We start from the raw sequence: 27100 nt of genomic DNA, 5'->3' as shown, positions 1-27100 counted from the left end.
AACAAATTTATTATAAAGAAGAAATATTAATAAATTTTATTTATTTTCCTTTTATTTTTTCTTTTGAATTTAAAATTTTCGTAATAATAAGTTATTTTGCTAATAATAGGTATTATTTATTATATACTATAGATTGAAATAAGAAATATAGGTTAAGGGGGAGGGGGGAGATAGATTCATTCAGCCTGAAATTTTATTAAATTATTGAACTTACACTTTTTTCTCTTTTTTTTATTTTTATATTTATGTACGTAATAGTTTTTATGCTATCCATTTCTTAATTTTTATATATATATATATATCCTTTCGTAATTTTTAACAATAAAATTTTATATTTAATTTAATTTTTTTTCTTTTGTTATTTGCAACTATATGTATGTGTTATTAGTCGCAGGAATGAAATGAACGGTATAAGTTGTTATTTTGCCTTTTAGGATGTCTTTTTCTTTTAATGTTTATGATAATTTTCAATATAGGAATATAATTTATTTTATATTAATAAAATACTTTTTTATTTTTTCTTTATTATTTGTAAAATTACGGAAATATACGAATTTTATTTAAATTATGTTTTATTTATTTATTAATTTTCAATAACAAAAATAATTATTTTTTAATATTCTCCACTATATATATACAACTGAAATAATATACTCGTATGTAACTGAATTATAGCCAGAAGATTTTAGTATACAATAAATATAGAAATTTTCTTTTATAATCCCAGGCCTAGTAGCCTACTCAACATATAAAATTTAAAATTATTTTGAATAGAAATTGAAAATTATGAATTTTAATTATGACCGTTTTATTATTAGATTACTGTACATAATATAGTACGTATAATAATAAAATTAAAAGTACACAAGTAGATTTTTGGCGATGCGAATAAATCTAATATAAATTAATATGTGTAAGCACAACAGGACAGGAGCATAATTTATGTATGTAAACATAAATGTATAGTTTAAAAAAGAGAGACTCTCATTTCCGTTATAAGTATATAGGATGACTTTCAAAAAATTGACATTAGGAAATTTTGTATGAACATGTTTGTATTTCTATCAATCAATTACAAATAATTTTAATAATTCTGACTTTTTTTACGGAAAGGATCCGCGAAGCCTTTAAATGGCTGATAAAAATAAAATGAAGATAAAATTTTCAAATTCAGGAAAAATTATTTTCACTGAAAAAAAGGCTTGTTCAAATTAATGAACGAACATCTTTATTTACTTAATTTTTTTATAATGGTATTTGTTTTTTTTTTTCATTACTCCCTTTTTAGTGGTTTTTATTAGTACAATTTAAAAATACAAACATAATTATTAATTCTTTTTTTATAATATTTTTATGATTTCTTTCATAATCTAGTATTTTTTTTTATTTTCATTGATATTATTTGATTTTACCTTTTCCTTTTATTTTTAATAGTTAGTTAATTTTTGATAATCTCATATAATTTCTTATTTTTTTTGTTCATTACATTATCAATTTTTTTTTAAATTTAAATTTTTTTTTTCAAAATTAAAAAAACACAATAATAAATTAATATTTAAGTAATTCTGAAATTTTTTTATTCTACAAACGAACCAGATACGAGTTTTCGTGTACCTGCAGCTGGTGCTGGAGCTGCTGGGGCTGCTTGTCCAGGTTGTGGTTGTGGTGGTGGTGGTGGCATCATATAATAAGGATTTTGTGGTGGCTTTTCTTCTGGCATGAATTTCGCTAAAAAATTATTTTTTATGTGTTTTGTTTTTTGTGGTTTCGAAGTTTTTTGTGATTTTTTTTTCGAAGAACAACAAACAATATAGCAGATGTTCGGTTTCCAGAAATCGAGAAATGAAATAAGAGGGAAAAAAATTTATATTAGAAAATTTAATAATAAAAAATTGTAATATTTTCTCATATTTATATAAAATAGCAAAACAAATATTACATTTATAATAGCAACATTCTACCACATTGACAAATAAGGCAAAAAAATAATAATAACGCTTTTTTCATATACAAGTAAGTTGAGTTATTGAGTTGTTGTTTTCGGGTTTCTGTGTACAAAGTTTTTACACATTTTTTTTGTTTTATTTTTAATGTAAATTTCATTTTTAAGAAGAAAATATTTATATATATATAGGTAAGAGTAGTAGGTACTTGTCTTTTTATAATTATGAAATAAAAATTTGATTTTTGTAAAATTTTTATGTACAGTAGACGTTTGATATTCTAAAATCTGTTGTATGAAAAATATTTACATAGATACACATATATAAGTATATATATAATTGTATTTTTATTGTTGTATATTTTTCTTTATAGTTCTTGCTATTAATGATGGTTTGGTTTAAATTTAAATATTTTGTATAATATTATCTATCTTATTGTATATTATTATCTTGTATTATCTTATACTAATTTAACTAACTCATTTATGTTGTAAAGCAAAGTTAATATACATGTTCTGCTATATTGGCAGTTTTGTAGATTTATAAGGCTGGCAATGCTTTTTAATACCCAATTAATACCTGGTAAGGACATTTGTTTATGTCATTTTATAGAAAGTCATTGTTTTTCCTAATTTAAATTATTTGATTTTATGATATTGGACATTGCATAAGCATAAGAATTTGAAATTAATATTATTTTGTTACTTGATTAAATAAAACAAAATGTTTTATCATTACAATATTTTTGGGATTCATAACAATACGATGGTGTTATTAAAAAAAGGAAAGGTCACATAAACCGTTTTTATTTTGTCCGTCAAACTATTAGAAAAACTATAGATATGTAAGTATGCTTAATTTTTTATTTTTATGATGTTCTTTTCAATTAATGTGGGTTTATTTGATATTCACATTACCATGAAATCTGCTCGTACATAGTTTATAAATTATCAACGAAATTACATAGACTTTTATACATTGGCAGATTAATGTAAGCTATTCAAGAAAATATAGTTTACACCGTTTCATTATAATTCAGAAAATTAAAAAAAAAATACAAAATCTAAATTGTTGAAAAATTTCAAAAATTCATCAAAAAATTAATTTTTCAAAGGATTAATTAACAATATTATTTCTTTTTATATTTTAGGTTTTAAAAAATTGATCCATTCGGCAAATTCGGAAATTTGATGATCAGCAACAAAACGAATGACAGAGTTATGGAGATTAATTGGCAATAAATCCTAGAATTCAAAATGGAGAAAAGTAGATTATTCAAGGAGTTTTAATAAATTAGTAGATCAAGGAATTTTGTATGTTTTTTTCTTCTATACATACATATATTCTAAATACATAATTATATTATTTTATAATTTACTCTTATATGTATTAAATATTATCTTTTAAAGAATTATATTTGTTTTTGATGATAATACAATGTTCTGGCGGTGTTGTTTATTTAATATATAAGGTTTTGGTGGAATTTTTGAATTAATTGAAATTAAAAACTAACAAAAACAATTGAAATTAAATTTAAAAATTATAATTATATGCATAGAACTGAAATAGCATAGTTTTTTTTTCATTAGTTTTTAATGCTTTCATCAAAAAATTTCTATACATAATTATACACACTTATTAAAAACAAAAAATAAAAAAAAAATAGAACACCCACATACAACCTATAGGTAAATCCATACTAAAGGATTTCTTTTATCCTTCATTTAATTTTTATCATTCGGTCATTTAGAATCTTTTTTTTTTCTTTACATTACCACCATTCAAATCTCATTCAATAGACATTAATGGTGAAATTAAAATTATAAAAACGTATACATACATTCATTTATATTGAACCAAAGAATAATAATTAATAATTTTTTTATTTTTGAAAAATTTTATTAAATTTTGAAATATTTTTTTTCAAATAGATTATTTTAATTAACACACTTATATATTCTTTTGGATGCAATATTTTTTAATGCAATTTTAATAATAAATAATTTTAAGTAGATTGATAGATAACAAGTAATAAGAAGATTGTACAGAAATTGAAGGAAAGGATTTAATATTAAATATTTGTTTGTGAACTTATCTACGTCATAAGTAGTAGTGTTTTAAATATACGTACATTTTAAATTACTAAATAGAATTGATAGAGTTGTGTAATATTTAAGATTTTTTTGTGTTAAAAATGAAATACGAAAGTGGCAGCTTTTTGATAAATTTTTGTGTAAATAATTTGATGTGTATTATATTTGTATAATGTTTAATTTTTATAGCAAGGAAATTAATTTTTAGTTATAAATGTTGTATATTAGAGTGATCAGATTCCGTATATTATAGACACTCGTATATTTTGTGCAAATAAAAATTAGGATTGCGTACCTATTTATTTTCAAACTAAAATTTTACTATGACTTTAGTATAGTTTGCTTTTTTTCATCAAATATAAAAATAAAGGTATGTTTGAGTGTTTATTAGGTGAAAATTTAGTTATCAATTTTGTAACTATAGTTTTTGATGTTTGACTGAAAAAGGCTTTTGAAAAATTTATTGTTATAATAGTTTTCATAGTGTTAATTTTCTCAGAATTTGATTTTTTTTGTTCTAAATTAAAAGCAATTGTGTATTATATTAGTGCAAAATTCAATTTTTAACAATTATTTCACTAAATATTCAACGAATGAACACTTTTAAGTATAACAGTGAAATATTTTGAAATATAAGAGTATAGCTGCATTGTGCAATTTGTGATAGCAATATAAAGCTTAAATACGTGTAAAATAGGTCCGTTTAATACATTTTTTTTTAAATATAAAATATGCAATTATATTTTTCAATATTTTTATATATGTAGCAATTATAATGATAATTTATATAAAATAATTCAAAACACATTTCAAAATTCAGAAAATTTTACAAAAAAAAAAAATTAAATTTAAAAATAAGAAAAAACAAATAAAAACAAACAGGAATTTTACTTTTTTCCATAAATTTTTTTTAAAAATAATTAAGAATTTTGTACAATGGGTTTATTAAATAAGGTTCTCTAATTATTGTAATAATTTTGATAGTTTTGTCTAATTAAAAATTTTGCAACTAAATAATACAGTTTAAAGAAAGAAAAAATTTAAAACAATAATTTACAAAACTTATAAAGTATGCAATTTTTCATTAAAAATGGTTACTGCGAACTTTTCAAATTAAAAAACAATAAAAATCCAAATCGAATTTCAACTAAGAAAACATAAAAACTATAAAACAAACACTTTTTTTTTTGTTTACTAAAACTTAACCTTACTAAATTATTATTTTTATGAAAAATAAAATGATACCTATTTTTTGATGATTTTTTTTTATTTTCAAATTTTCTGATATATTACTTATATATTATATAAATATTTGTATATTTTATATAATGATTATTTCAAATTATTCAAATATAATTGGCATTTTCTCTGTATTTCAAATATTTTTTGTAATTATATGTTTTTTTCGCATAAATGTTTTTATTTTCTTTATATATTTGTTTTTTTGTTTTGTTTACTATATTACATTATTATTTTATTATGGAAGTTATTGACAACGATGCAATTCAATTTATATGATTTTATATGAAGACAACTTTCACAAGATCTATGATTTTTTAAATATTTTTTTTACTTTTCTGGTATTTTGTTTTTGGTTTTTTTTTTGTTTTATGATCCTGCAAGGCCACCTAGGTAATGTCCAGATATTTTTTTTTGTTATCTTATGAAGTTTAATTAAGTTTACCTTAATAATTTTAATAATTTAAAATATTAAAGTAATTTTTCGATTTTTATTTTCAGGATTGTTCAGTCGTCGGTCAGTGACGAGGAGTAAGACGAGTGACAATCACCCAGTAATTAATTATCAATAATTTTGCGCAGAAAATGGAGAGAGAGAGAGAAAAAAAGAGAAAATTAATTAATTTGTATTTCAATTCAAAAATTTTTATTATTTTAAAAAAAAATGTATAATTTTTTTTGTCATACAATATTCTAACCTATTTAATTAAAATTTATATTTACTCAAAATATTTATAATTTTTTTATATTATTTTAGTTATGTCATTTGGTATTTAAATGGTTCCAAAAGTCAAAAGAAGAATAATTGATGAACAATAATCAATCTTTACTATGGGGATTTTTTAAAATTCAGAACAACATTGGCAGTTCTTAGTTCGAACGAATATATCTAAGACGGCAGCAGTTCAAAAAATGTTTAAAAGCTACAGTAATTTTTTTTCTGTCGACACGCAAAATCTGTGAAAAAAAATAAATTCGATTTCCATTTTAGACTGGATTTCAAAATATTATTTTGCTAGTAAATTCTTATGTAATTAATATTGTGCTGTCAAAATAGTACTGGTTTAAAAATAGTATTTGATAAGCACTTACTCTTAATGAACGGCCAATATTGAACTAAATTAGAACTACATATTGAAAAAAAGGTGAAATTAACCAAAATTTTCTAAAAAATTTAAAAGTATTCTTTTTAAATTGGTTTATATTGAGAGTTAATTTAAGTTATTTGTTGATTTAAGTTATTTTAAGTATTTGTTTAAGTTGTAATTTCACTTAAAATTAAAGTAAATGAATCTTTAAGTGATTTTATTATTATATAAAATAGATTTAGTGATTGCATTTGGTTAGGGCAAATGTATTCAAATTTTTTTACAATATTTCATATGTAGAAATCAAATTTAATTAAAATATCTGTGAATACAATGTTATATGTATCAACTAAGTAGCAATCAAATTGCATAAATTAAAAGAAATTCATAACTCATTCATATTCATTTTTATGCAATTAATTGGAAATTATTTCAACACTATATAACTTATTGTTTAAGTACATTTCGTGAAAATTTTTAATATAGAAGTAAAATATTTGTAAATGTTTTAACTTTTAAATTAGGTTTTTTTTAAAAAATTTGTTTCTAAAACATTTGAATAAGAAGATACACTGATATATAGATATGCACAGTACACGTAACCTGGTTGAATCACATATATTTATTTGAAATTTACAAAATATTAGATGTAATTGTTATTCTTGAATAAATTCAAGATTTAAAAAATTTATTTGAATTTATTGTTCCTTTGGTTAATATTTCTTTTCTTAAATTTTAAATATTTATAATAATACATAATAAAACTAGACTAAGAGAGTTAAAGGGAGAAAAATAATGTTTCTATTAACTTGTACAAATTTCTATTTCAAAGAAATCTTAATACTTCAAAATGTAATTTATGGGAAATTCACTAAAAAAAATCAAAAATACACTAAACTAATAGTATTAATGTAAAAAACGAATTAATATTTTAATTTTTAATTTTATTTAATTTTCATATCTCGCGAACTTGACCATTTCGGTAATTGAAATTATTAAAAACTTGTATATAAAGTATTATTTTTAATTAAAATATCTTGAATACGGAAAACAATATTAGAAATAATTTAAGAATTCAATAAAATATGGTGATTTTTAAATTATTCGAATTGTCAATTGAATTTTTTTTTATCAAAATAAGAAAAAATTCCGATTACATTGAAAATACTCCATTAAATTAATTTTAATATTCTAGCTTAACTACTCGAAATATTTAAATTGCTGGATTAAATTTTTATTGATACCTTATCTACCATAAAAATATTCTTTGTTTTTCAATTTTAACGAAAATTTTAATCTTCTTCTTTCTTTCCTTTTTCTGTGAAACAAAATATAGTTTTTTTAATTTAATTTTTATTTTGAAAAATAAAATGTTAAAAATTTCAATTTTTAAGAAGAAGTTTTTAGCAATAGTAAACTAACAATCAAATACAACAATAATTATTAAGGGATAATGGATGAATTTAATGAAATATATGCTAAAATGATGATAAAAATTTTTATTACGGAATATAGAATGTAGCTGAATATCGACTTTTTTTAACGAGCCTCATTATTATCATACTTTCGAATAGATTTTATTAACGAAATATTTTTAGTTTTCTAAGATATAATTGTTGTTTTTAAAACACATTCGATACTGAAATATTCAATTTTAAATTTTGATTTTGATATTATAAGTATTTCGAAATTTTGAAGCAAGCGAAAGCATATTCCAATTGTTAAAATAAAACAATATACAATTTAAATAAAATATCAAATAATCATAATTATAATAACGGAAATAATTTTTTTGGTAAATTTAGATCAATTTATAAAATTTCGTTGTTGAAAAATATTTAATTTTCATTTTTTGTTTTATTATTATATTAATACGAAATTTTGAAAGCAAGCTAAAGCATATTCCAATTTATTTCAAAATAAAGAGAAAAAATATATAATTTAAATAAAAAATATTAAATTTATAATTAAAAAAAAAATACCTTAAAAAATAATATAAAAAAACTAGGAAGACTTTTCGAATACTACCGTAATTTTATAAGATAAATCAATACCATTAACGGTAAATGTATATTTATATAATGTAAATTAATTTATTTGAATTATAATATAAAACGTAGTTACAATGTAAACATAATTTTATAGTCTGACACATATTAAAACTTTCTTCATTGATTTTATTCGATTTGATAACAATTTTGATAAAAGAAAACATCTTGAATTATTTGTCCAATTGAAAAAATAGAAAGCTATAAAAGTTTGATCGAACAAAATCTATAAATAATTTTTGATGTTTAAACTCTTTTTAAATTTTTTTAATCGCGCCGGTTTAATATAATCGCGCAGACATTTTTGGTGGTTAACTTCCTATCTTAATTTATTTGATCAATTTATCAAATGATGAAAATTAATTTAGAAATAAATTTTGTACAAATTTCATAGAAAGTTTTGTTATGAAAATTCCATTGGCAACAATTTTTAATTTTGCGATTAAAAAAAAAGCAAATTCGCACGAAACTGTTATTCACATTTAAGCTAATTAAAAAATAAGTTAAATTTGGTATACATTGTAACAATTTTTTAATTATTTAATAAAAATTAGTAATTATTTTTCATTTATACGTCATATACAATGTAGGTTTAATATATTATTTGTATATCTATATATGTTTATATAATATATGTGTATGTGTCTTTAAAATTAAAATAAAAACTTAAAAAGCCTTATTCAACTTACAAATCTATTGAAAATATTCTTACATTAACTTAAAAGAAAAAAAAATAATTTTCGTATAAAAATATATAAATTGGCACATAGTGCCCAAAGTTGGTAAATTTTAGCTCTCAAAATATATCAAGGAAGCATTTATTATTTACTTTATATTTAATAATTTTATTTTACTGCCACATTGTTTAGTTTGGTTAAGAATTTCTTTTGGTTTTATAAAATGTAAAATTTCAAATGTTTCGGATTTTTAATGAAAAATTGTTTTGTATATTTTTAACTATTAAGGTTGAACACTAAAAGTATAGAGAAAAAGAGATGAGGTAAAAAGTGTTCTTTGAAAAACATTTAACATAGAGGAAGAGAGAAATATTTGAAAAATTTTTGATAACAAAACACAAAGAAAAAACAAATAAACTTAGTTTGTAAAACATTAAAGTTAATTTTTTTAATATTTAATATTCTAAATTTTAAAAAACAATCAAAGTTTTCTAAAATAACGATTTCTTGTTAATCACATACCTATATAATATATACATACAGATTTTATGTATAAAATAAGGAAGAACAAATTTAAAAATTAGAAATAATTTTATATTTACATATTTATATATAATTAAAGAAAAATAAAAACGAGAAACCCAAATCTACAATTACTTAAAAATAAATAAATAATTAAGGGCAAGATAGAATTAAATTCAGAAGCTAAAATTGTAAATTAATTTTTTGCAATTTTCGGAGTAATGTTAATTCAAAAACTGATACAAGAGTTTAAAGAAAGTGATTATGAATGTTTTAATAAAAAATTAGTTATAATATTAATCAAAATTTTTATTAACGAAATATTTTTTGAAATTATAGCTCTTTTATGTAACAATTAAAGATTATTTATAGAAGTTAAAATAAATAATTCGTTAAATATTTTAAATTTCGTTAAAATAAGTAATTTTGGAAATATTATTAAATTTAAATTAAGAGAAATGTGATTAAAAAGATTATTTGATGATCAAAAACCTTAACTATCTAAAAATTACTTGGTATATTTAGGGTTTTTTGCAGTCACAATTTCATTATACCGAGCTATGAAATACTTGTAAATTAATGAGTAATAAAATAAATTTAATCTTTAAGGATGAAGAAAATTCGAAATATATCCTTTATAATTCGTATATCATTAAAAAATTAAATTAATTTATAAAAGTTATTAAAAATTTATAAAAAAAATCATAAAATAAAATAGGAAATAACAATTTTTTTAAAAATTACGGACGTTTTCATTTAGACACAAATGATATTAAAAATAATTAAAAATTATTTTACTTTTTATACTTTACACATACACACATATATATTTATTAAAACATATATTTTATTATAAAACTTTTGTTTTTATATATGTATTGGATATACACACATTTAGTTGTTTAGATAAAATTTTTTTTTTACAATATTTATTTATAATTATAATATAATTAAAGAATATCGTTATGCACTAATTTTAATACAAATTATTGTACATATAAAAAAATTCCTAAAAATAATAAAAAATAAAAAAATAATGATTTTATTACAAGACAAAATAAATATATTCCAAAAAAAAAAATTAAGCTTTGTTCGAAGAGAATTATTGTCTATTTGCAAGATAAGAAATAATTTGAAAACAATATAATTTATTATAAAATAGATTTTAGTTTTGACTCATGTTAAATTTTATTAATCCCTTATATAGACAATTTATATTACATAAGTAAATTGTATGAATTATGATAAAGTTATAATGAAACCTTCATAATAATCATAAAATCTCAACAAATAAAAGTTTATTGTAATAATGCAAAATTAAATTTACAATATCAATAGTAAAACAATATTTTAATATAAAATCAAATAAGATTTTGCTGAAGTGAATTCTAAGTTCAAAATATAAAGTTGGAAATATGTCATTTATAATTAGTTATTAAATGTTGCAATTACTAACTAGAACATTTGTGTTGAATAACTTTATAAATGAATGCTTTGAATTCCGACAAAATAATTTTTCCTTTTATAATTTAATTATATTTAATAAGTTGAATTATAATTTTATATAAAATATATTATTTTTTAACGAAATTGTTTTTAACCAAAAACCTTTAAAATTATATTTATAAAGTCGAATTTTTTTTTTTTGATCAATTTATTATGAAAACACTTTGGTTAAAGTTATCAATTAGTAATATTCGCACCTCGGTAGAACCTCATTGGTTACGATATCACCTCTGCGCAAAGCTAACAATAATATTCTCTCTAATCGAACAAAATAATAAAATAGGAAGGAAAATAAAAAAAAAAAATTAAAAAATTAAAAAAAAAAATTTTCTTTATTTTGTCAATATGCCAATATACGCCAATTGGTAGCAATTTTGAATTTGAAAATTACAATAATAAAGAAACAAATATAGGAGAAACATATATACCTACTTTTGTATTTAAATAAAGTTAAAAAAACCAATGGTTGTTTTTTCTAATTACATTTTTGCTTACGCAATTTAAAAAACTTTACGTTCTTTTTTGTTTGTTTTCTTTTATCCGTTAAATTTTGTTTTACCTCAACAACTTTATGTTTAATGAGAATAAAAATTTTGCCATTACGTCGTTATTCGTTTTTGCCGTTTCCAAAAAAAAAAAATTCGTTAAAAATTCGTTCAGTTTATCTTTTTTTTAACTTGTTGGCTTAATTTTTATTATGATTTCGTGTGTTTTTTTTTTATTTTTATTTCTTAGACCTCAATATTGTTATATTTTTTAATGTAATTTTATTATAATATGGAATTTAAATGCATTGTAGTACGATTTTTGGATAATATTCTTTTTTTTTTAACAATTATAATTACACTCTATTATTATCTATGACGTTTACAAATGATATTGAAAAAAAATACAAAAAACAAAAATGACAGATCGAAATTTAAAAATTTTTTTGTTCTATTATTTTAATTTTTTTTATTTTCTTTCTATTGGTGATAATTTTACGTATGAATTTATTTATTTATAAATTTTTTAATTTTATTTATAGGATTGAAAACAGTGATGAACAATGATTTTTTGCATTTACAATTTCATAATTTTTGGTAATTTATTAAAACATATTAGGCGCCTACATGAAGTTAGCTATAATATAAAGGAATAAAATTTGGTTATTTTTTTTTTTTGGTAATGGTATTTCAAATATTATTATTAAAAAATAATTAAATATTTAATATACATAATTATACTTATTTATTTTTATTTTTAGAAATACAAAAAAGAAAAATTATCAGAGTGGTACAAGGGGGGTTTATACAGAATAATAGCAAAATATTAAAAAGGACATTATATTCTATTTTAATATTCTTCAAATATTCTAACATCAGAAACAGATATTTGTTTTTCAAATAAATTACTCTTTAGCTGCATAGTGAAGTTTAACAATTTATTATTATATTAACTTTTGGTTTTAGCTAATAAATTATTTTTATTTTTTAAGTTTTGTAGAAACAATTCTGTATGAAATCCGTATCGTATAAAAATATAAAAAATTTAATTGTCACTTACCTACAATGATTGCGAGTATTACCAATCCAATAACACCCATTATTATCATCATCTAAAATATATAAAAAAATTATGATTGTGTAAGTTTTGAGAACGCTTTGAATATTTGTCAAAAAATGAAATTACCGCGAAATTTTATTTATTTTATTATTATACCTTTAAATTTTGTAGCCAGAATTTTCGTTTTAATTTTCCAGCTTGTTGTTCAAATTGTGAAGCACCCTGTTGTAAAGCATCAGCTCTATCATCTAATTCTGATAGTTTTTGATCCCTTTCCAACACCTTTTCTACGTTCGTTTTCATAATATCAACAACCTTAAAAATTAAACGAGTATAAATAAAATGTATAATTTTATTTTTTTCATAATAAGTTTTGAATTTAACATTTTATATATAAAAATATTGTTTACAATGCATTACAATATAAATAAAATATATATTAATTTTAATATACCTCATCAACTTGCGCTTGTGTTTGTTGTAATCTTCTTTGAGCTGCAATTTGTTGTGGATTTCTTGGTCCACCAACAATTTCACCATCGGCACCAGGTTCCCCTGTTGGGGCTGCGGCAGGTGGTCCAGCTGCAGGATCGGCCCTTTTTTCATACAAATTCAAATTATTTATTATTAATACAAAAAAATTTTTAATTTATAATTAAATGCTATTAGATATTATAAAAACTGTCTAAAAATATAGCTCTACATTCATTATAATATTTAGTTTAATTTTTTAATACATTAAAATTAGCAAATATATATTTTATTTTTATAGGATAAAAAAATTTTATAGTAAAAATAATAATATATATGGATATTTTTCTAAACGAATGGTAATTACTTTTTTTTTATATAAATATTACATGTATATTTACTCATCGAATATAATAGTTAGTGATGAATTTATTCTGAGATATATAATTACATATTATATATAAAATATTAAATGTAATAGATTTTAACGAAATATACATGATTTGTATCTATATACTTAAAAATTTAGATTCTTACATTATTTTTTTTGGTAAAATGTTATGAGCATAATGATAGCATTGCGTCTTACATAAAAAATGGCTCATCGATTGAAAAATAATCTAATAACATTTTTCTGCTTCTAAAATAATCGATTATTTGCTTTATTCCAATCCTACAATATAAGAATCGGTTGTCCTTTTAAAAATGATGGCGTAAATAAACATTACACGGTTTTTTTTTAGAGGCCAATTAAAAACCTAAATTTTTTTTATAGCCAAATTCATAAAGCTTTAAATTAGATCAAGTTGATTTTTTAGATTAATTAGAAAGTTGATTAGAAGTGCGGAAGACTGTAGAGAAAATATTCTTTTTAGTTATTCAAGTTTTTTACATTTTTTACATTTAAGTGAAATATCTTGGAAATGATGTGTAAATAATTTATATTGTACCGGCGTATTTGCCCCTAAGAGATAAGTTCTGCTGTAACGTTTCTTACTTAATTTTAAATTTGACCACCAACTACAAGGTTGGTGTACAGAGACTTACACGGGTAAACAACTAGATTGAAAACGATGTATTTTTTTTAAATAAAATTCTTTAAAGAAATCATTCTAACAATTTAATTTTAAAAATTCAGCTTTTACGAATGTAAACTAAATGTATATATAAACGTGCGCGACGCAAATAAGTTTATGTTATTAGATTTTATATTATTTCACATTAATAATACTTCATATAGATAATATATTTTATAATGTAAGAGAACATAAATTTCACCTACTTTATTTTACCTAATTTTATATAATTAATTTAATTTTAAAATGTTTTAAATGTATATAAAATATACATTTCTACACCATATATGTGATTTTATTTTAATAGGTTTTAATGTTATGTGTGATATGTATGATGTAATGATGGTATGTTTATGTTGTATGTATTTTGAATATTGGTATATATATGTAATATAAGTAAGCAAAAACAAAATTTACAGAAATAAATTTATACAAATAAAAAACAAATATAATTTTTTTCATTCTTTTAAAAATATTGTTAACTTCATTAACAAAAAATGATTGCATTTAAGTGGTAAAAAAAAATTTAGATGCTATCGAAACAAAATAAATGCGATTAATTCAACTTTGAAGTTAGCCACAATATTGCATAGCCTCTCGTGTAAATTTTAACAATTATAATACTATAGTTATAAATAATAATATATGAGTAGTTATTTTCTTCTTTTAAAATTTGAATGGTTAAATTTTTTAAAATCAATTTATATAATTAAAAATATATTTTACCTTTTTTCATTATTAAGAATGTTTAAAACTAATAAACCCTTCAAAATTGCAGTAAGAATGTTAAATTTACAAAAATGTTTTTCAAAAATTCTTGTCATAATATGCTCAAATTTTTACGTGTAAAATAATACGTACTCGTAAAAAAAACTATGGAGTATGTAGTTAAATAGTTAAGTTAACTCGTTTTAAAAATATTCGTGTAATACTTAACACACTCATATACGGATTGACAACAATTAAAAGAAGCTTTAATAGAATGGTCGAATTCGGCAGTAAATTAGAGGGGTTAAGAAAATCTATTATATTTTATAATGTGAAGTATTAATCGGGTCACCGTTTGCTTTTTGCTTTTGTGAAAAATTTAGAATGGCTAACAGTTTTTAAATATATTTATGTAATGTTCTTTTAAAGACATAGATTCTCTGAAATAAATATTAAATTTTGAGATAATTTCTTATGAGTCAAAAATTTAATCAAAAATTTTTTCTTTCTAAATGTTGGAAATGTTTTAAACTATAATTAAACAGTGTTTCATACACGTTGTAAAAATTGATACACGTTGTAAAATTTCATACACGTTGTAAAATCGTTATTCAAAAGGAAATAATACTGCATTTTTGAAGTCATGCTTAGCTAAAACAAATTAGATTTGTCGTGTTGCAAAAAATACATCGATTTGTTTTAAGAAATTTTTACTCTCAATAACTGCTCACATAAAATTGAATTTAAAGAAAAACATATAAATTTATTTTGTGCAGGGTTTTGTGCTAAAGTGGATATTTTAAATAAATTTTCATTTTTAAATAAAAATTTTGATATAAAATCAAGCAATACATTGGTGCATTTTATTTTTTTGTTTTGGAAAAATTAGAACAGAGGTGCTTGGAAAATAAAAATTATAGATTCTTATCAGTTAATCTTCTTTATACATACATGTGTATACATAGGTTATTGGGAATTTAATTTATTGATTAACAAAAAATAAAAAAATTTTGTGCAAAAATATTTTACCAAAAAATCTTTTCATAACTTGTGCTATTGTTATACTATAAAAATTATAGCAAATTATTATTACTATATAATATAGAATAAAAATTATTTACATAAGTATAACATTAAAATAATAAATTATATTAAAAAAAAACTTATAAATTATAAAGGGTCGATTTTGAAATAAGATAATTTAAAATATTTATTTAAAAAAATTTATTATAGCACAAAATATTGCGAAGAACAGAAACATAGAAGGATATTAAGTGAATTTAAAAATCGTTTTTCTTCAAAAACGATATTTTATGTACAGAGAAATGTCAAAAGTAAGAGAATGTATAGTACAGAAAAATGTCAAAAGTAGAGTTGGAAGAATAGTGGAAAAATAAATTATAAATTAAACTATATGTATTTCCTGCCATCAGAATCGATTTCTATATTCAAAAATATTGTGTTTCGATAAGGGGGTTTAAGTTTCGATATTAAGCAAAAAGTATTTGATTAAAAGAGAATTATAAAATATTTCATATAAATAACATAATTAAAATCGAAGCCAATTTGTAAATTATGGTTCTTCCTTCAATATTGTATTTATTTTCGTTAACATAAATAAATATAAATTTATTCGCTAATTATATGTGTATTTTAAAGTTTTTATTAAAACTGTCTTTTTCCGTAATAAAAAGTTTCAATTTTTAAGTAAAACAATAATTGCTTGTGAATTTAATATTGAAATCAATTAAATCGAAAATTTTTTCAGTTAAAATTTGTTAAATTATAATTTTCAATTAGCAAATAAATCAGTTTGTATTTAGATATATAATATGATATTAATTTGAAATGGTATATAGCAAAGATTATAAATATGTGTATGTCTGTATAAAAGATATTAAAATCAGCGATCAGCGATCATTGTCAGCCATTATAGTAATTGATATATAATTACTTTTTTTTTTTTGTTTATGTCAAACTTGACATTTTATAAAGGATCATGCACGAAAATTTACTATAGTTCTTGGTCGTTTATTTCTAAAAATTAATGCTAATGAGATCATTTCAACATTATATAATATGTACTAGAAAAATATGCGAAAATAATAAGAAAAATATTTTTCAAAATTTGAAAGGAAAGCAATTCTAATTCGAGTTTTGTGAATTGAAAATTTTAAAACTCTTATTTAAAATGTTCTTATACAATAATTTTGTTTAAAAACTTTTTTCATTACTTATCCCAATTAAGAATGAATTTAGAATTTCAAATTTTATATGAATTATTTTATGAAAATTTAACATTTTGCAAAAAATTTAGTTCACAGTGCAGGTTGCAAATTTAAAATTTTTAAAATGTCAAACAGCAAAATTTCTATGAAATTTTTTTATATTAGTTTGTTCTTTAAGACAATTAAGAATAATAATTATTTAACAAATCATTAACCTGATTTAAAATTAATTTTAGACCTATGAGCTAAACTGAAATTTAAATTAATTTGTTAAAATTTGAGAAATATTGTATATGCTATAGGCATTCTTCAATTATTACATTTAAAACATATTTGCAAAATGTTTTAAAATTCAATGAATAAACGGCCATTAACTATAGTTAATTAAAATTATTATATTGTATGAATATAGGCTTCCAGAAAAATTGATTAAATAATATGAAAAAAAAAAACATTTGAAATTTCATTTAAAAATCAAATTCAATAAAAAATTTAAAAGGAAATCTACGATTCTGTTCCCGTAGCAGCAGGTGCTTTATCTTCAGCTGTAGCTGGTGTTGATTCAGCCTTTTTTTCTTCAGCCCTAAATAAAAACGTATAAAATTATATTGTATAATAAAAAGAAAAATAAAGAGTAATTCTACATTAAAATAAAAATTTCAAATAGAATAAAAAACAAAATTTTGGTTACAAAAATAAAATAACAGAAAAATTATAATGTTCATTAATAACACAACATTGATAACATTTTTTTTTTTTGTTAATTATTATAAACATACATAAAAGTCCCTATAAGACTAAAATATAGAAAAATGTCAATAAAATGTTGACAATCGCAGTTTTTTAAGAAAATTATAAATTAAAAATAAATAATTTAATCATAAAACATTAGGAATTTCCACAGCTTAATGTGTGTTAGAGCAAAACAGAGTAAAAATGGGAACATGTCATTCACTTTCAAGGTATTTACGGTTGAGATATTTATTACTGTTAAAACATTGATTGTCAAAACAATTAAAGTTTATACTGGTTAATATTATAGCCGAACTTGAGACACATACGTCGTACAGAACACGCGTCACACAGATCGGCAGACTGACCGACCGGCTTCCCTACCACGGAGGACTGCGTTTCCACCGAAAACTCGATAATCAAAATTTAGTGCCATCACATAAACTCCCTTATTGTATGCAATTCGCTCAGTAAAAATGAGAATACAGTTGTTTATCATTCTCAATCATTCTTTCTTTAGTGAAAGCTTTTTGTCTTTCCTTCATTTTTCCTTTCATTCACTTCTTTGTGACAATTATGACAGGGGAATTTGTCACCTTAAAATATACAAAACAAGGTAAATTAATTTTTCGAAATGTCAAATGACATACATACACTAAAATTAATTTTTTTTTTGATTTTAACAGTTATCGCTCTAGTTTTGTACATTACTTTTTTGCAGAGAAAATTCATACTAGTGAGAGAAATATTTTTAATTTATACGCATTGTTGTGGTAATAGTGCAAAGTTTTTCTCTGACAAATAGATTGCTTTATCATCGATATTTTGCATCAAGCTGTGAAAACTTCTATTAAAAGTAAAATTTCAAAATAAAATATGCTTTTCTCAAGTGTATTTTGCTGTTGTATATATTTATTGTAAAATTTTAGTGTAATATATTGTTAATTTTATATATTTTAAGTATAAATTGTATAAGAGTAAAGAATTTCGTTCAGAAACTTTTATTTAAATTTTATCCAAGTGTTTTAGTTTAAATAAAGAAAATATTGATTTTTTTTTTAAAGAGCATAAAATTTTTGACATAAATTTTTAAATTCATTTTATTTTATAAATATTTGACTATCAAAACTTGTCTTTTTATTTAATTAAAAACACACCCTCCAGACTTTAATTAAGAGGTTTATTTGTTGTGTGGGAATTTCATTAAATAGAAAAGGAATCGTTAAAAAGTAAAATTTAAAGAAAAAAATAATCTGTTATATAAAATAAAACATTGCACTCATTTTTTCTTTAAATAAATGTGTGTGCTTTTCTCTTATAGAAAATTCATTAATTAAAACATAGCCAGCAGCAGATTTAAGTTATCTAGCGGCAGGTTTTAAATGTAAATCAGTTATTTTATTTTTTAACATTTGATGTATAACAGATATAACAGTTAAAAATAACTTTGTAATAGGAAATATACGAATTATATAAGAAATTTTTTTCTATTTTATACTTCGTTTCAAAATTATCCTGTTCAATTTTTCCAAATTTCGTGGTATTGCAATAAAATAATATCTTTATATTTTCGCAACTACATCATAGTTTAAAATCATATTAAGTTAAAAACTATGTACTATACATTTATACCGATAGGTGAAATATTTTACGAGAATATAACAATCTGTTTTGCATGGAAAATCTATTATATACAGAAGTAAAAATCAATCTTTAAATTGAAATATTGAAAATTTGACATTTATTTTTCTTACAAAAATTTGACTGGAAATAAATAAGTAATTCTTCCAACTGCTTCTTCGTATAGACTGTTGCAGTTGGACGTGTTATATTTCTGCAAAGGAAATGCATTTCATGTTCATGGCGATATAGTAAGAAATTTAGATTTGCAAATGCAAAGAGGTTTTCTGTTTATAGCATATACGAGTAGTTTCAATTCCGCGAAAATTTAACAACATTCTAGGCAGATAGAAATTTTACTCCTGCCTTTTGACAAACCGGCATCAGTTTTATGTGTTAACATCTGAGTTAAGAGCCTGATCGTCTATCTCACTTTTTTACTCGGCAAGTAATTATAAAAGGAGAATACGAATTTAAAATTTGTGAATTGGTTGAGCAATTTGAGCTGAAATGATTTTTTTATAAGTATATTAATTCTGAAAGAATTCTAATTAAATTCGTCATTTTATTGATTATAAAAATTTAGTATTTGTTTAACAGATTTGATACTACGTCAAACCATAACCTACAAGTATTTACATACATATGTATATCATAATATTATATTAATATCAACAAATTTTTCGGAAGAAATCACATAAAAGATACATAAGTGAATTTTAATTGTATACCCAATTAATATAAGAATAATATGACAATTAGAAAAATTTCTCTATTGAAAATAAATGAAATTATTTGCATGTATGTATGTATATGTAGAAAAAAATTTCAACTACATACATATTTTCCTTTCTATCACCTAGATACAGAAAATAAGACAATGTACACTATATAAATTCGAGTTCATAGGAGAAAAGGAAAACTTGAATAGTTTCGTTAAATTTTCTTTTATATTTTTTTTCTCAAATTTTGATTCTGCGCTTCTTATTACTTTGGAAAAATATTTTTTTCTTTTTTAATTGTCAAATAATAGTGCATATATATACATATATTTAAGTATTACATATAAAGACATGTAATAATGTAAGTATTTTTTTTTTTAATTTTAACATATTGAAAATTTTTATTTAAGTAATTTGCTTGAAATTTGTTGTAAGATTTTCAATATACTTAATTTAGATTTCAACTTCCCAAAGTATATGTGGGCAACATATACAATAATTACTATTGTTAATACAATTAAGAACCAGAAAAAATTTTTGTCAATTAAATATTATTTAGAAATATTAAAAATAATTTTATATCACCAATTACAGATTTAGATGTAATAGTTAAGTATGTAGATATTTGCTTTCATATACCAATATAATCAAATTATGTAAAAAGGACTTGTTTTTTAATTATTTCTTATAGATTTTATGCTAATTATAAAATAGAATTTGTTAATCTGTAGTGATTAGCTTGAACGCTGTCCTTTGTTTTTTGCAATTTTTATTTCATTATTAGTAATTTATAGCATCAGTGCAATAATCCAGCGATAAGAAGATATCTTATAAATTCATCCGAATTTTTTACTGACGAAAAAACAGTTTTTGTTCTAAAGAATATGCGGTTTGCTATATGTGTATTTTAAGCACCTAAATTTATTTCTAAATTCACATAATATGTACATAAATATTGTAAAGAGTTATCGTGCAAATGATTGCCATAAATGTATTTGCAATTAGCTATTTTAAATAGGTGATTTTTTTGATATTGCATTTTTCTGAAAATGAGAAAATTTGTCATACATGTCATACAAGACATACTTTAAATACTTTCTTTCATTAATACTTCGTACTTTAAATATCAAAAAACTCATCTTCCAACTTTAAATATCAAAAAGGTACTTTCAAAATTTATGCGAATAAAGAACGATTTTTGGTATGAGAGCAAAGTCACATTATTAAGTGTGGGTTTCACGATAATCGAATTGATCTTTTTATTTTATGCAATGGACATTTGACATTCATAGCAAATTATTACAATGAAAATTTAAGCAAGGCTTAAATTTTGTAGAAAATATTTAATGTTGAAAACATGTCATATTGGAGATTCCCACCATAAGAGAGATATTCACCATTCATGGTATTTTGTAGATCTACAACATTTTACACCAACATTTTACTTATTCATTTTATATTATTTTCTTTAATTTATTTCAACTTTTAGTTATCTCTCTAATTGAATAAATGTGTATAAAATTTTATATTTAAATATTCCAGAGAATTAAAAAATATATTAAGTTTAAATTTAAACATATACACAATTTCTGTAACAATAAAACAAATAATTTAATTAGATTAAGAATTAATCTTCATGTATAAAACTTAAGATATTATAAATATTATTAACTAAATATTTTTGAAACAATAAAATCTATTATAAGGAAAATTATATGCGTCAGTAAAACTACTCTTCAATAATTTAAACTATATGTATGTGTAATTATGATATTGAAAATATTAAATTTTTAGCTTGGACCCAAAATATATATTCATACATATACATTATATTAAATACGGAAAAAATAAAAAAATATTGCGAGGTTATGTTTTGAATTGTGAATATAGGGAATTAATTCATTTACATTAATATTTTAGCCATAATTGTTTTTATTTTAACTACTTATATCATTTTATCGTGTATTATTACAGTTAAAAAAACTGTAATAATTTAAAAAATTAAAATTTGGTAAACGTCATATTAAATTTTTGTTTTTATTTTTTAGTTTCATATTTTTTCTTATTTCAATATTCTGATAAACGATGACGAATCCAACCGATGAACGATTCAAACTTCATATATTTGCATGGTGCGAAAATATCGGTAATTTGATTTTGTATAACAGTTTGAAACCTATACTTTAAAATTTATAATATTATTTTTTACAATAATATTATTAATTTTTAATTATATAACAGTTAGAATATAACAGTTTAACATTTAGACCATTTATGAAATGTCAAATTATATTTTACTAAAAACATTTATAATAATTGTTTTAAATAAATTAAGAACAATTTAATTATGTATTAAATTTTGTATAAAAGTTTTCATTATACAGTTATACATTTGACCTTGTTTGTATAGAAATGTTACATTGTTTAAAACAAAATGTTACATTATAATACTTTACATATTCGTTTATATACACTATTTATTCTCTTGAAATTTAATATATTGTAACATATTGTATATATTACAATTAATTCAAAATATATTCTCTGTTATACATAATACATATGCATATACATAAGTATATGTATGTAATATATCCTTGTTGTAAATTTCGATTGCAATCTTTTTTTTATATAAGAAAAATAAATAAGAGCGGTATGAGAATTTCAAAAATACATTTATAATGTATTTTAAACTTATTAAAATATAAAAATTCGAGTAAAAAATATAAAAAAAATTGAAAATATTGAAATATGAAAAATTTATAATATTTTAATGTTAAACAGTATAGTATATTATGTAGAACAGTTATTTTCAATATTTTGTTTACCAAATTTATATTATTGATTATGACTGTATACCTATTTAATACAGTTTTATTATAACAAATAAAACTATTTAATTTATATTAAATCTTACTCTGGTTCTTGAGGTTCTTCCTTTTTCTTTCCCAATAATCCCATTATTAAATTCTTTTATATACTTATAATTTATTAAGTTCTTAATTATTTATTTAACTGAAATCGTATATAATAATAATAATATTAAATAAATATATGAATAAAATTCAATAGTATTTTATTTAATTATTATGGCTAACTAAAATTTTTACATACTTAAATATAGATCATTTTTTAGTTTGTTTAAGAAGAAATATATTTATTATTTTCTTGTAGATTTTTGAACAGAGTATATAAGATACGAGTAGAAAGTAAACCTGCCTTTACTTCAAGAACAATATTAAATTTTCCAATTCCGAAATGAATAAGGATACTTTCGTCATCAAAATAACAAGAGGACAACTACATCAAACTATATTTAAAAAAAAATCAATATTTTTTTTCAATATTTTTTGTTGACCAAATAATTAGACCATTTTTAGAAAATATGAATCATAAATAGATTTTGGGTAATCGTATAATAGGAATTTGGAAATATTTATTTTCAGAAAAGGGTGTAGTTTATTACACGTTTTAATGAACCCTTTTTAAACATATTTTGTATATAATTTAAGTAGAAAAGCTTTAAATAGTTTTTTGCAGCAAAAATTCGAAAAGGACTATTAATATAAAATTTTCAATTGTATATATATATACTAAATCATTTAAATGGAAAACTCCACTATTTCGTACGCTTTGATCGCAACAGATATATGCGTTAAGGTACACACCTCCTACGTCAAATTTATAAATATGTTTTTTCTAAGAAAACAACTAATTCAATCCGACACATACATGTATAACATTAATATATTGCTATATATACATATATATTAATTTAGATTTCATGTTATACATATTAAACAACCTTACACACAAAAATCTGTAAATATAAATGGATTTATATTGTCATTTAAGTATAATCAATATAAACATTATTACAAACAAAAAAAAAATTATGGTTTAACCTTTTTTTTTTATGAATAAATTATAAATAATAAGTACTCGTGTAATTATATATATGTATATATGGATTAACATATTTAATAAAGGTTTTGTTTATATTTCTAAATTGTATGTGCATATGCAATATTTTAATAGTCAGAGTAGAGACGTCAGAAAATTGTATTGGTTTTTGTGCTTTTTTTTTTTTAATTTTTGTTATTTTGTTTTTTCTTTTTGGTTGTTGTTGTGTAGGCGAGAATTACACTTTGTAGACACATATCAAATATTATGTACAATAAATTTATTTAATTTTATAAAAAAACATTCATTATAATATAAATTTTACAAAACAAATTTATTTTATAAAAATATGTACATATAGAGTAGAGACATCTATAAAATTTATAGACACATATGTATGTAAAAAAATATTGAATATGTCAAAAATTTTTACACATAAATACATTTTAAGTAGTCATATATTTTTGTTTCTGTAAATGGTTTCGATTTATCTTTTACATAACAAAATAAAAGTTTTTTTTTAAATCTTGTGTAAGTAAAATTGTTTAAGAAACAGAAAAATTTTTTCCACGCCTGAAAGTTGGCAATTTTTTTCAACATTCGTTTTAGTATCTAGCTCTATTTAAATTATTTTGGTTTCTACGTTTTTTCTTAAGGATTGCTAATTTTCAATACATTTTATATTAATCGTTGTTTTTTTAGAAATTTGTACAAAAACTTTTAGGAGAAATTTGATTTGTTTTTCAAGTCTTTCCTCTGTAAATAATCATTATTTATACAAAAATATAATTATAGTTTATTCGATAAATAATATTGAAATCAATTAAATTTTGTAATTGTTGATTAATATTTTACTGTAACTCTAGATTAAAAGTACCTTATATTTCATTAGTACAAAATTTCAATTATACTAATGTTTAGTATAATCTTGCAGTAAAAAAAAAAGTTTTTTTCATTAATATTTTTTTTTCTTTTTGTTTTCATATCGAATGGTTCTTTTGACTTGTCATTCCTTTTTTTTTTTCTAAAAAACTGAATGTCGTCATCTCAGACTGTGTGTATTTTAAATGTATTGGTATTTTTTCTTTCAACGTTTAAAAGGAATATAAAGGGAAATGTGCAATATAAATGCACACACATTTAAGAATGAATAAAAAATTTGAACACTGCATTATTGTACAGAAAAAAACTAAATTTTTTTTTCTATACGAGAAATAATAGAATTTTTAATTCGAAAAATAAAATTATTAATGGAAAATCCACTTCGCATCAAATGCTTGAATAAAATGAAGTTGTTGTCGTTTCATTTTTATTAAAAATCACATGAATGAAATAAAATAATTTTTTTTATAAATTGCATAGGCGTTAAACTATTATTTTATTTTGTTATCCTGAAATATTTGTTTTCGAGTAATGATATTGAACATAACCGTAATATCTTTACTGTTACATCTTATATTGCAACGCATACGTACGTAAAAGCACAATCTTATATATTTAGATACACATCAGATTTTATATATTAAAAAAAAAATACCGTAAGTTCCAAAAAAATTTTTAAAAATTGGTTACACATATTTGTATATAAATGTGTATATATATATTATATATACATACATATTATACACATTAAATTTTCATTACAGATTTTTTTTTTATAATGTAAATGTTAAACTTCTAAAAAAAAAGTAAAAAATCGATAAATTCACTTACATTTTTTTATTTTATTTTTTGTTTTTTAATATGTACGAAGTCTTTTAATATATCCACAGACCCCAAAAACTAGGAGTAGGTGCCGCAAATAATTCTGTTTTCTTGCTCTGCTGGTGTTTCTTATGAAAAACACAAAATGTCGCCTTGAATTGAATTTGTAAGAGTGAGATAAATATATAGAACAAAAAAGAGAGAATTTTTTTTTTTGGAATATTTTTATATTTTTATTCTATTTATTTTATTTTTTTTTTGTTTTTTTTTTTTTCTGCAATAATTGAATTACCTACTGAATATTGAAAATAAAAAATAAATATAAAATATTAAAATTTTTTTTAAATTCACAATTATTTTATTATAATTTTTATTAAATATATGAAATTTTATTTAACACTGTTTTAAATTTTATATTTTAAATGAAATTAATTATTATAATTTTATAAAATGAAAAAATGAAAAAAAAATTCTGACGCCTGTTTGAAAAATCAATTTTCACTTTTTCAGTAGAAAATGTGAGAGAAAATTTTTTTTTTTTCTTATTGCCACTAGTTTAAATTTTATTTATTATCGAAAATTACACGATATTTATATATTTTAATTAAATATTTAATTTGAAAATCAATAATTAAAAAAATTTTTCACCTTTCTGAAAATTTTAAATAATTTTTTCAAAAGAAAAAAATATTTTTTTTTTGTAATTTTTCACAGCGAATAAAATTTTATCCTAATACGACATTCTTCGATTCAACATTGAATGAATTTGAGAAAACTTCCAAGTCGAATAACTGAATAAAGTTGATGTGAAAATGAATTTAACGAAACTTTAAATGTATGACTGTTTCAAAAAAAGAGGGTCCTTCGATTTATTGACTTAAATGAGAATGTCTTGTCTAGAGAAATAATCATTGTTGCTGTAAATATTTTGAAGCTAAATATTCTGATACAAATTTTTTTATTTCACCACGGCTACACTATTTGTTGTGCTGCAACAAAAAATTTTCATTATATTCTATTTGAATATAACTTGTATATATGAAGAAATGTGGAAAATGCATCAAATGTGATTATTGTGAAAATTCACCAGATATAACTTCATGTTCAACTGTCTGGATATGAAAATGACACGTTTTCCATATGACAATAATTGTTGTATGGAAATATCTACATATATCGATTATTAATAAAAAATAATATTGAAACTAGTTTTTAATTTAATACCATAATTTCTCTCAAAATAACTTTTCACTTTCAATTAGGATATTAACGACC

General features: G+C 20.8%; 1 protein-coding gene and 1 non-coding gene across 9 annotated transcripts; both read right to left on the bottom strand.

Annotated features, from left to right (window-relative positions):
- Positions 1-74: 74 nt before the first annotated feature.
- LOC129613444 (neuronal synaptobrevin) lies at positions 75-26633 on the bottom strand. Of its 8 annotated transcripts, none has more exons than XM_055527504.1 (8): positions 26474-26633; positions 25835-25977; positions 17653-17727; positions 13116-13257; positions 12818-12976; positions 12662-12713; positions 7608-7681; positions 1588-1728 (listed from the first exon to the last, which is right to left on the bottom strand). In XM_055527504.1, coding segments are annotated over exons 2-7 (456 nt in total). In that variant the 5' UTR covers positions 25837-25977; positions 26474-26633; the 3' UTR covers positions 1588-1728; positions 7608-7655. The 8 variants fall into 8 exon arrangements, with proteins under 8 accessions (XP_055383477.1, XP_055383474.1, XP_055383475.1 ...); XM_055527505.1 differs by lacking the exon at positions 1588-1728 and adding an exon at positions 5584-5720; XM_055527502.1 differs by lacking the exons at positions 7608-7681; positions 17653-17727 and adding an exon at positions 23136-23233 and having other exon boundaries at positions 75-1728.
- On the bottom strand, positions 11227-11358 carry LOC129613623 (U4 spliceosomal RNA). The gene has a single exon (XR_008697323.1). It is a non-coding gene; the product is annotated as a U4 spliceosomal RNA (small nuclear RNA).
- Positions 26634-27100: the final 467 nt, after the last annotated feature.

This window comes from Condylostylus longicornis, unplaced genomic scaffold (genome assembly GCF_029603195.1).
Source record: "Condylostylus longicornis isolate FDR11 unplaced genomic scaffold, ASM2960319v2 ptg000084l, whole genome shotgun sequence".
NCBI lineage: Eukaryota > Metazoa > Arthropoda > Insecta > Diptera > Dolichopodidae > Condylostylus > Condylostylus longicornis.
This window is presented reverse-complemented; position numbering and strand designations above follow the sequence as displayed.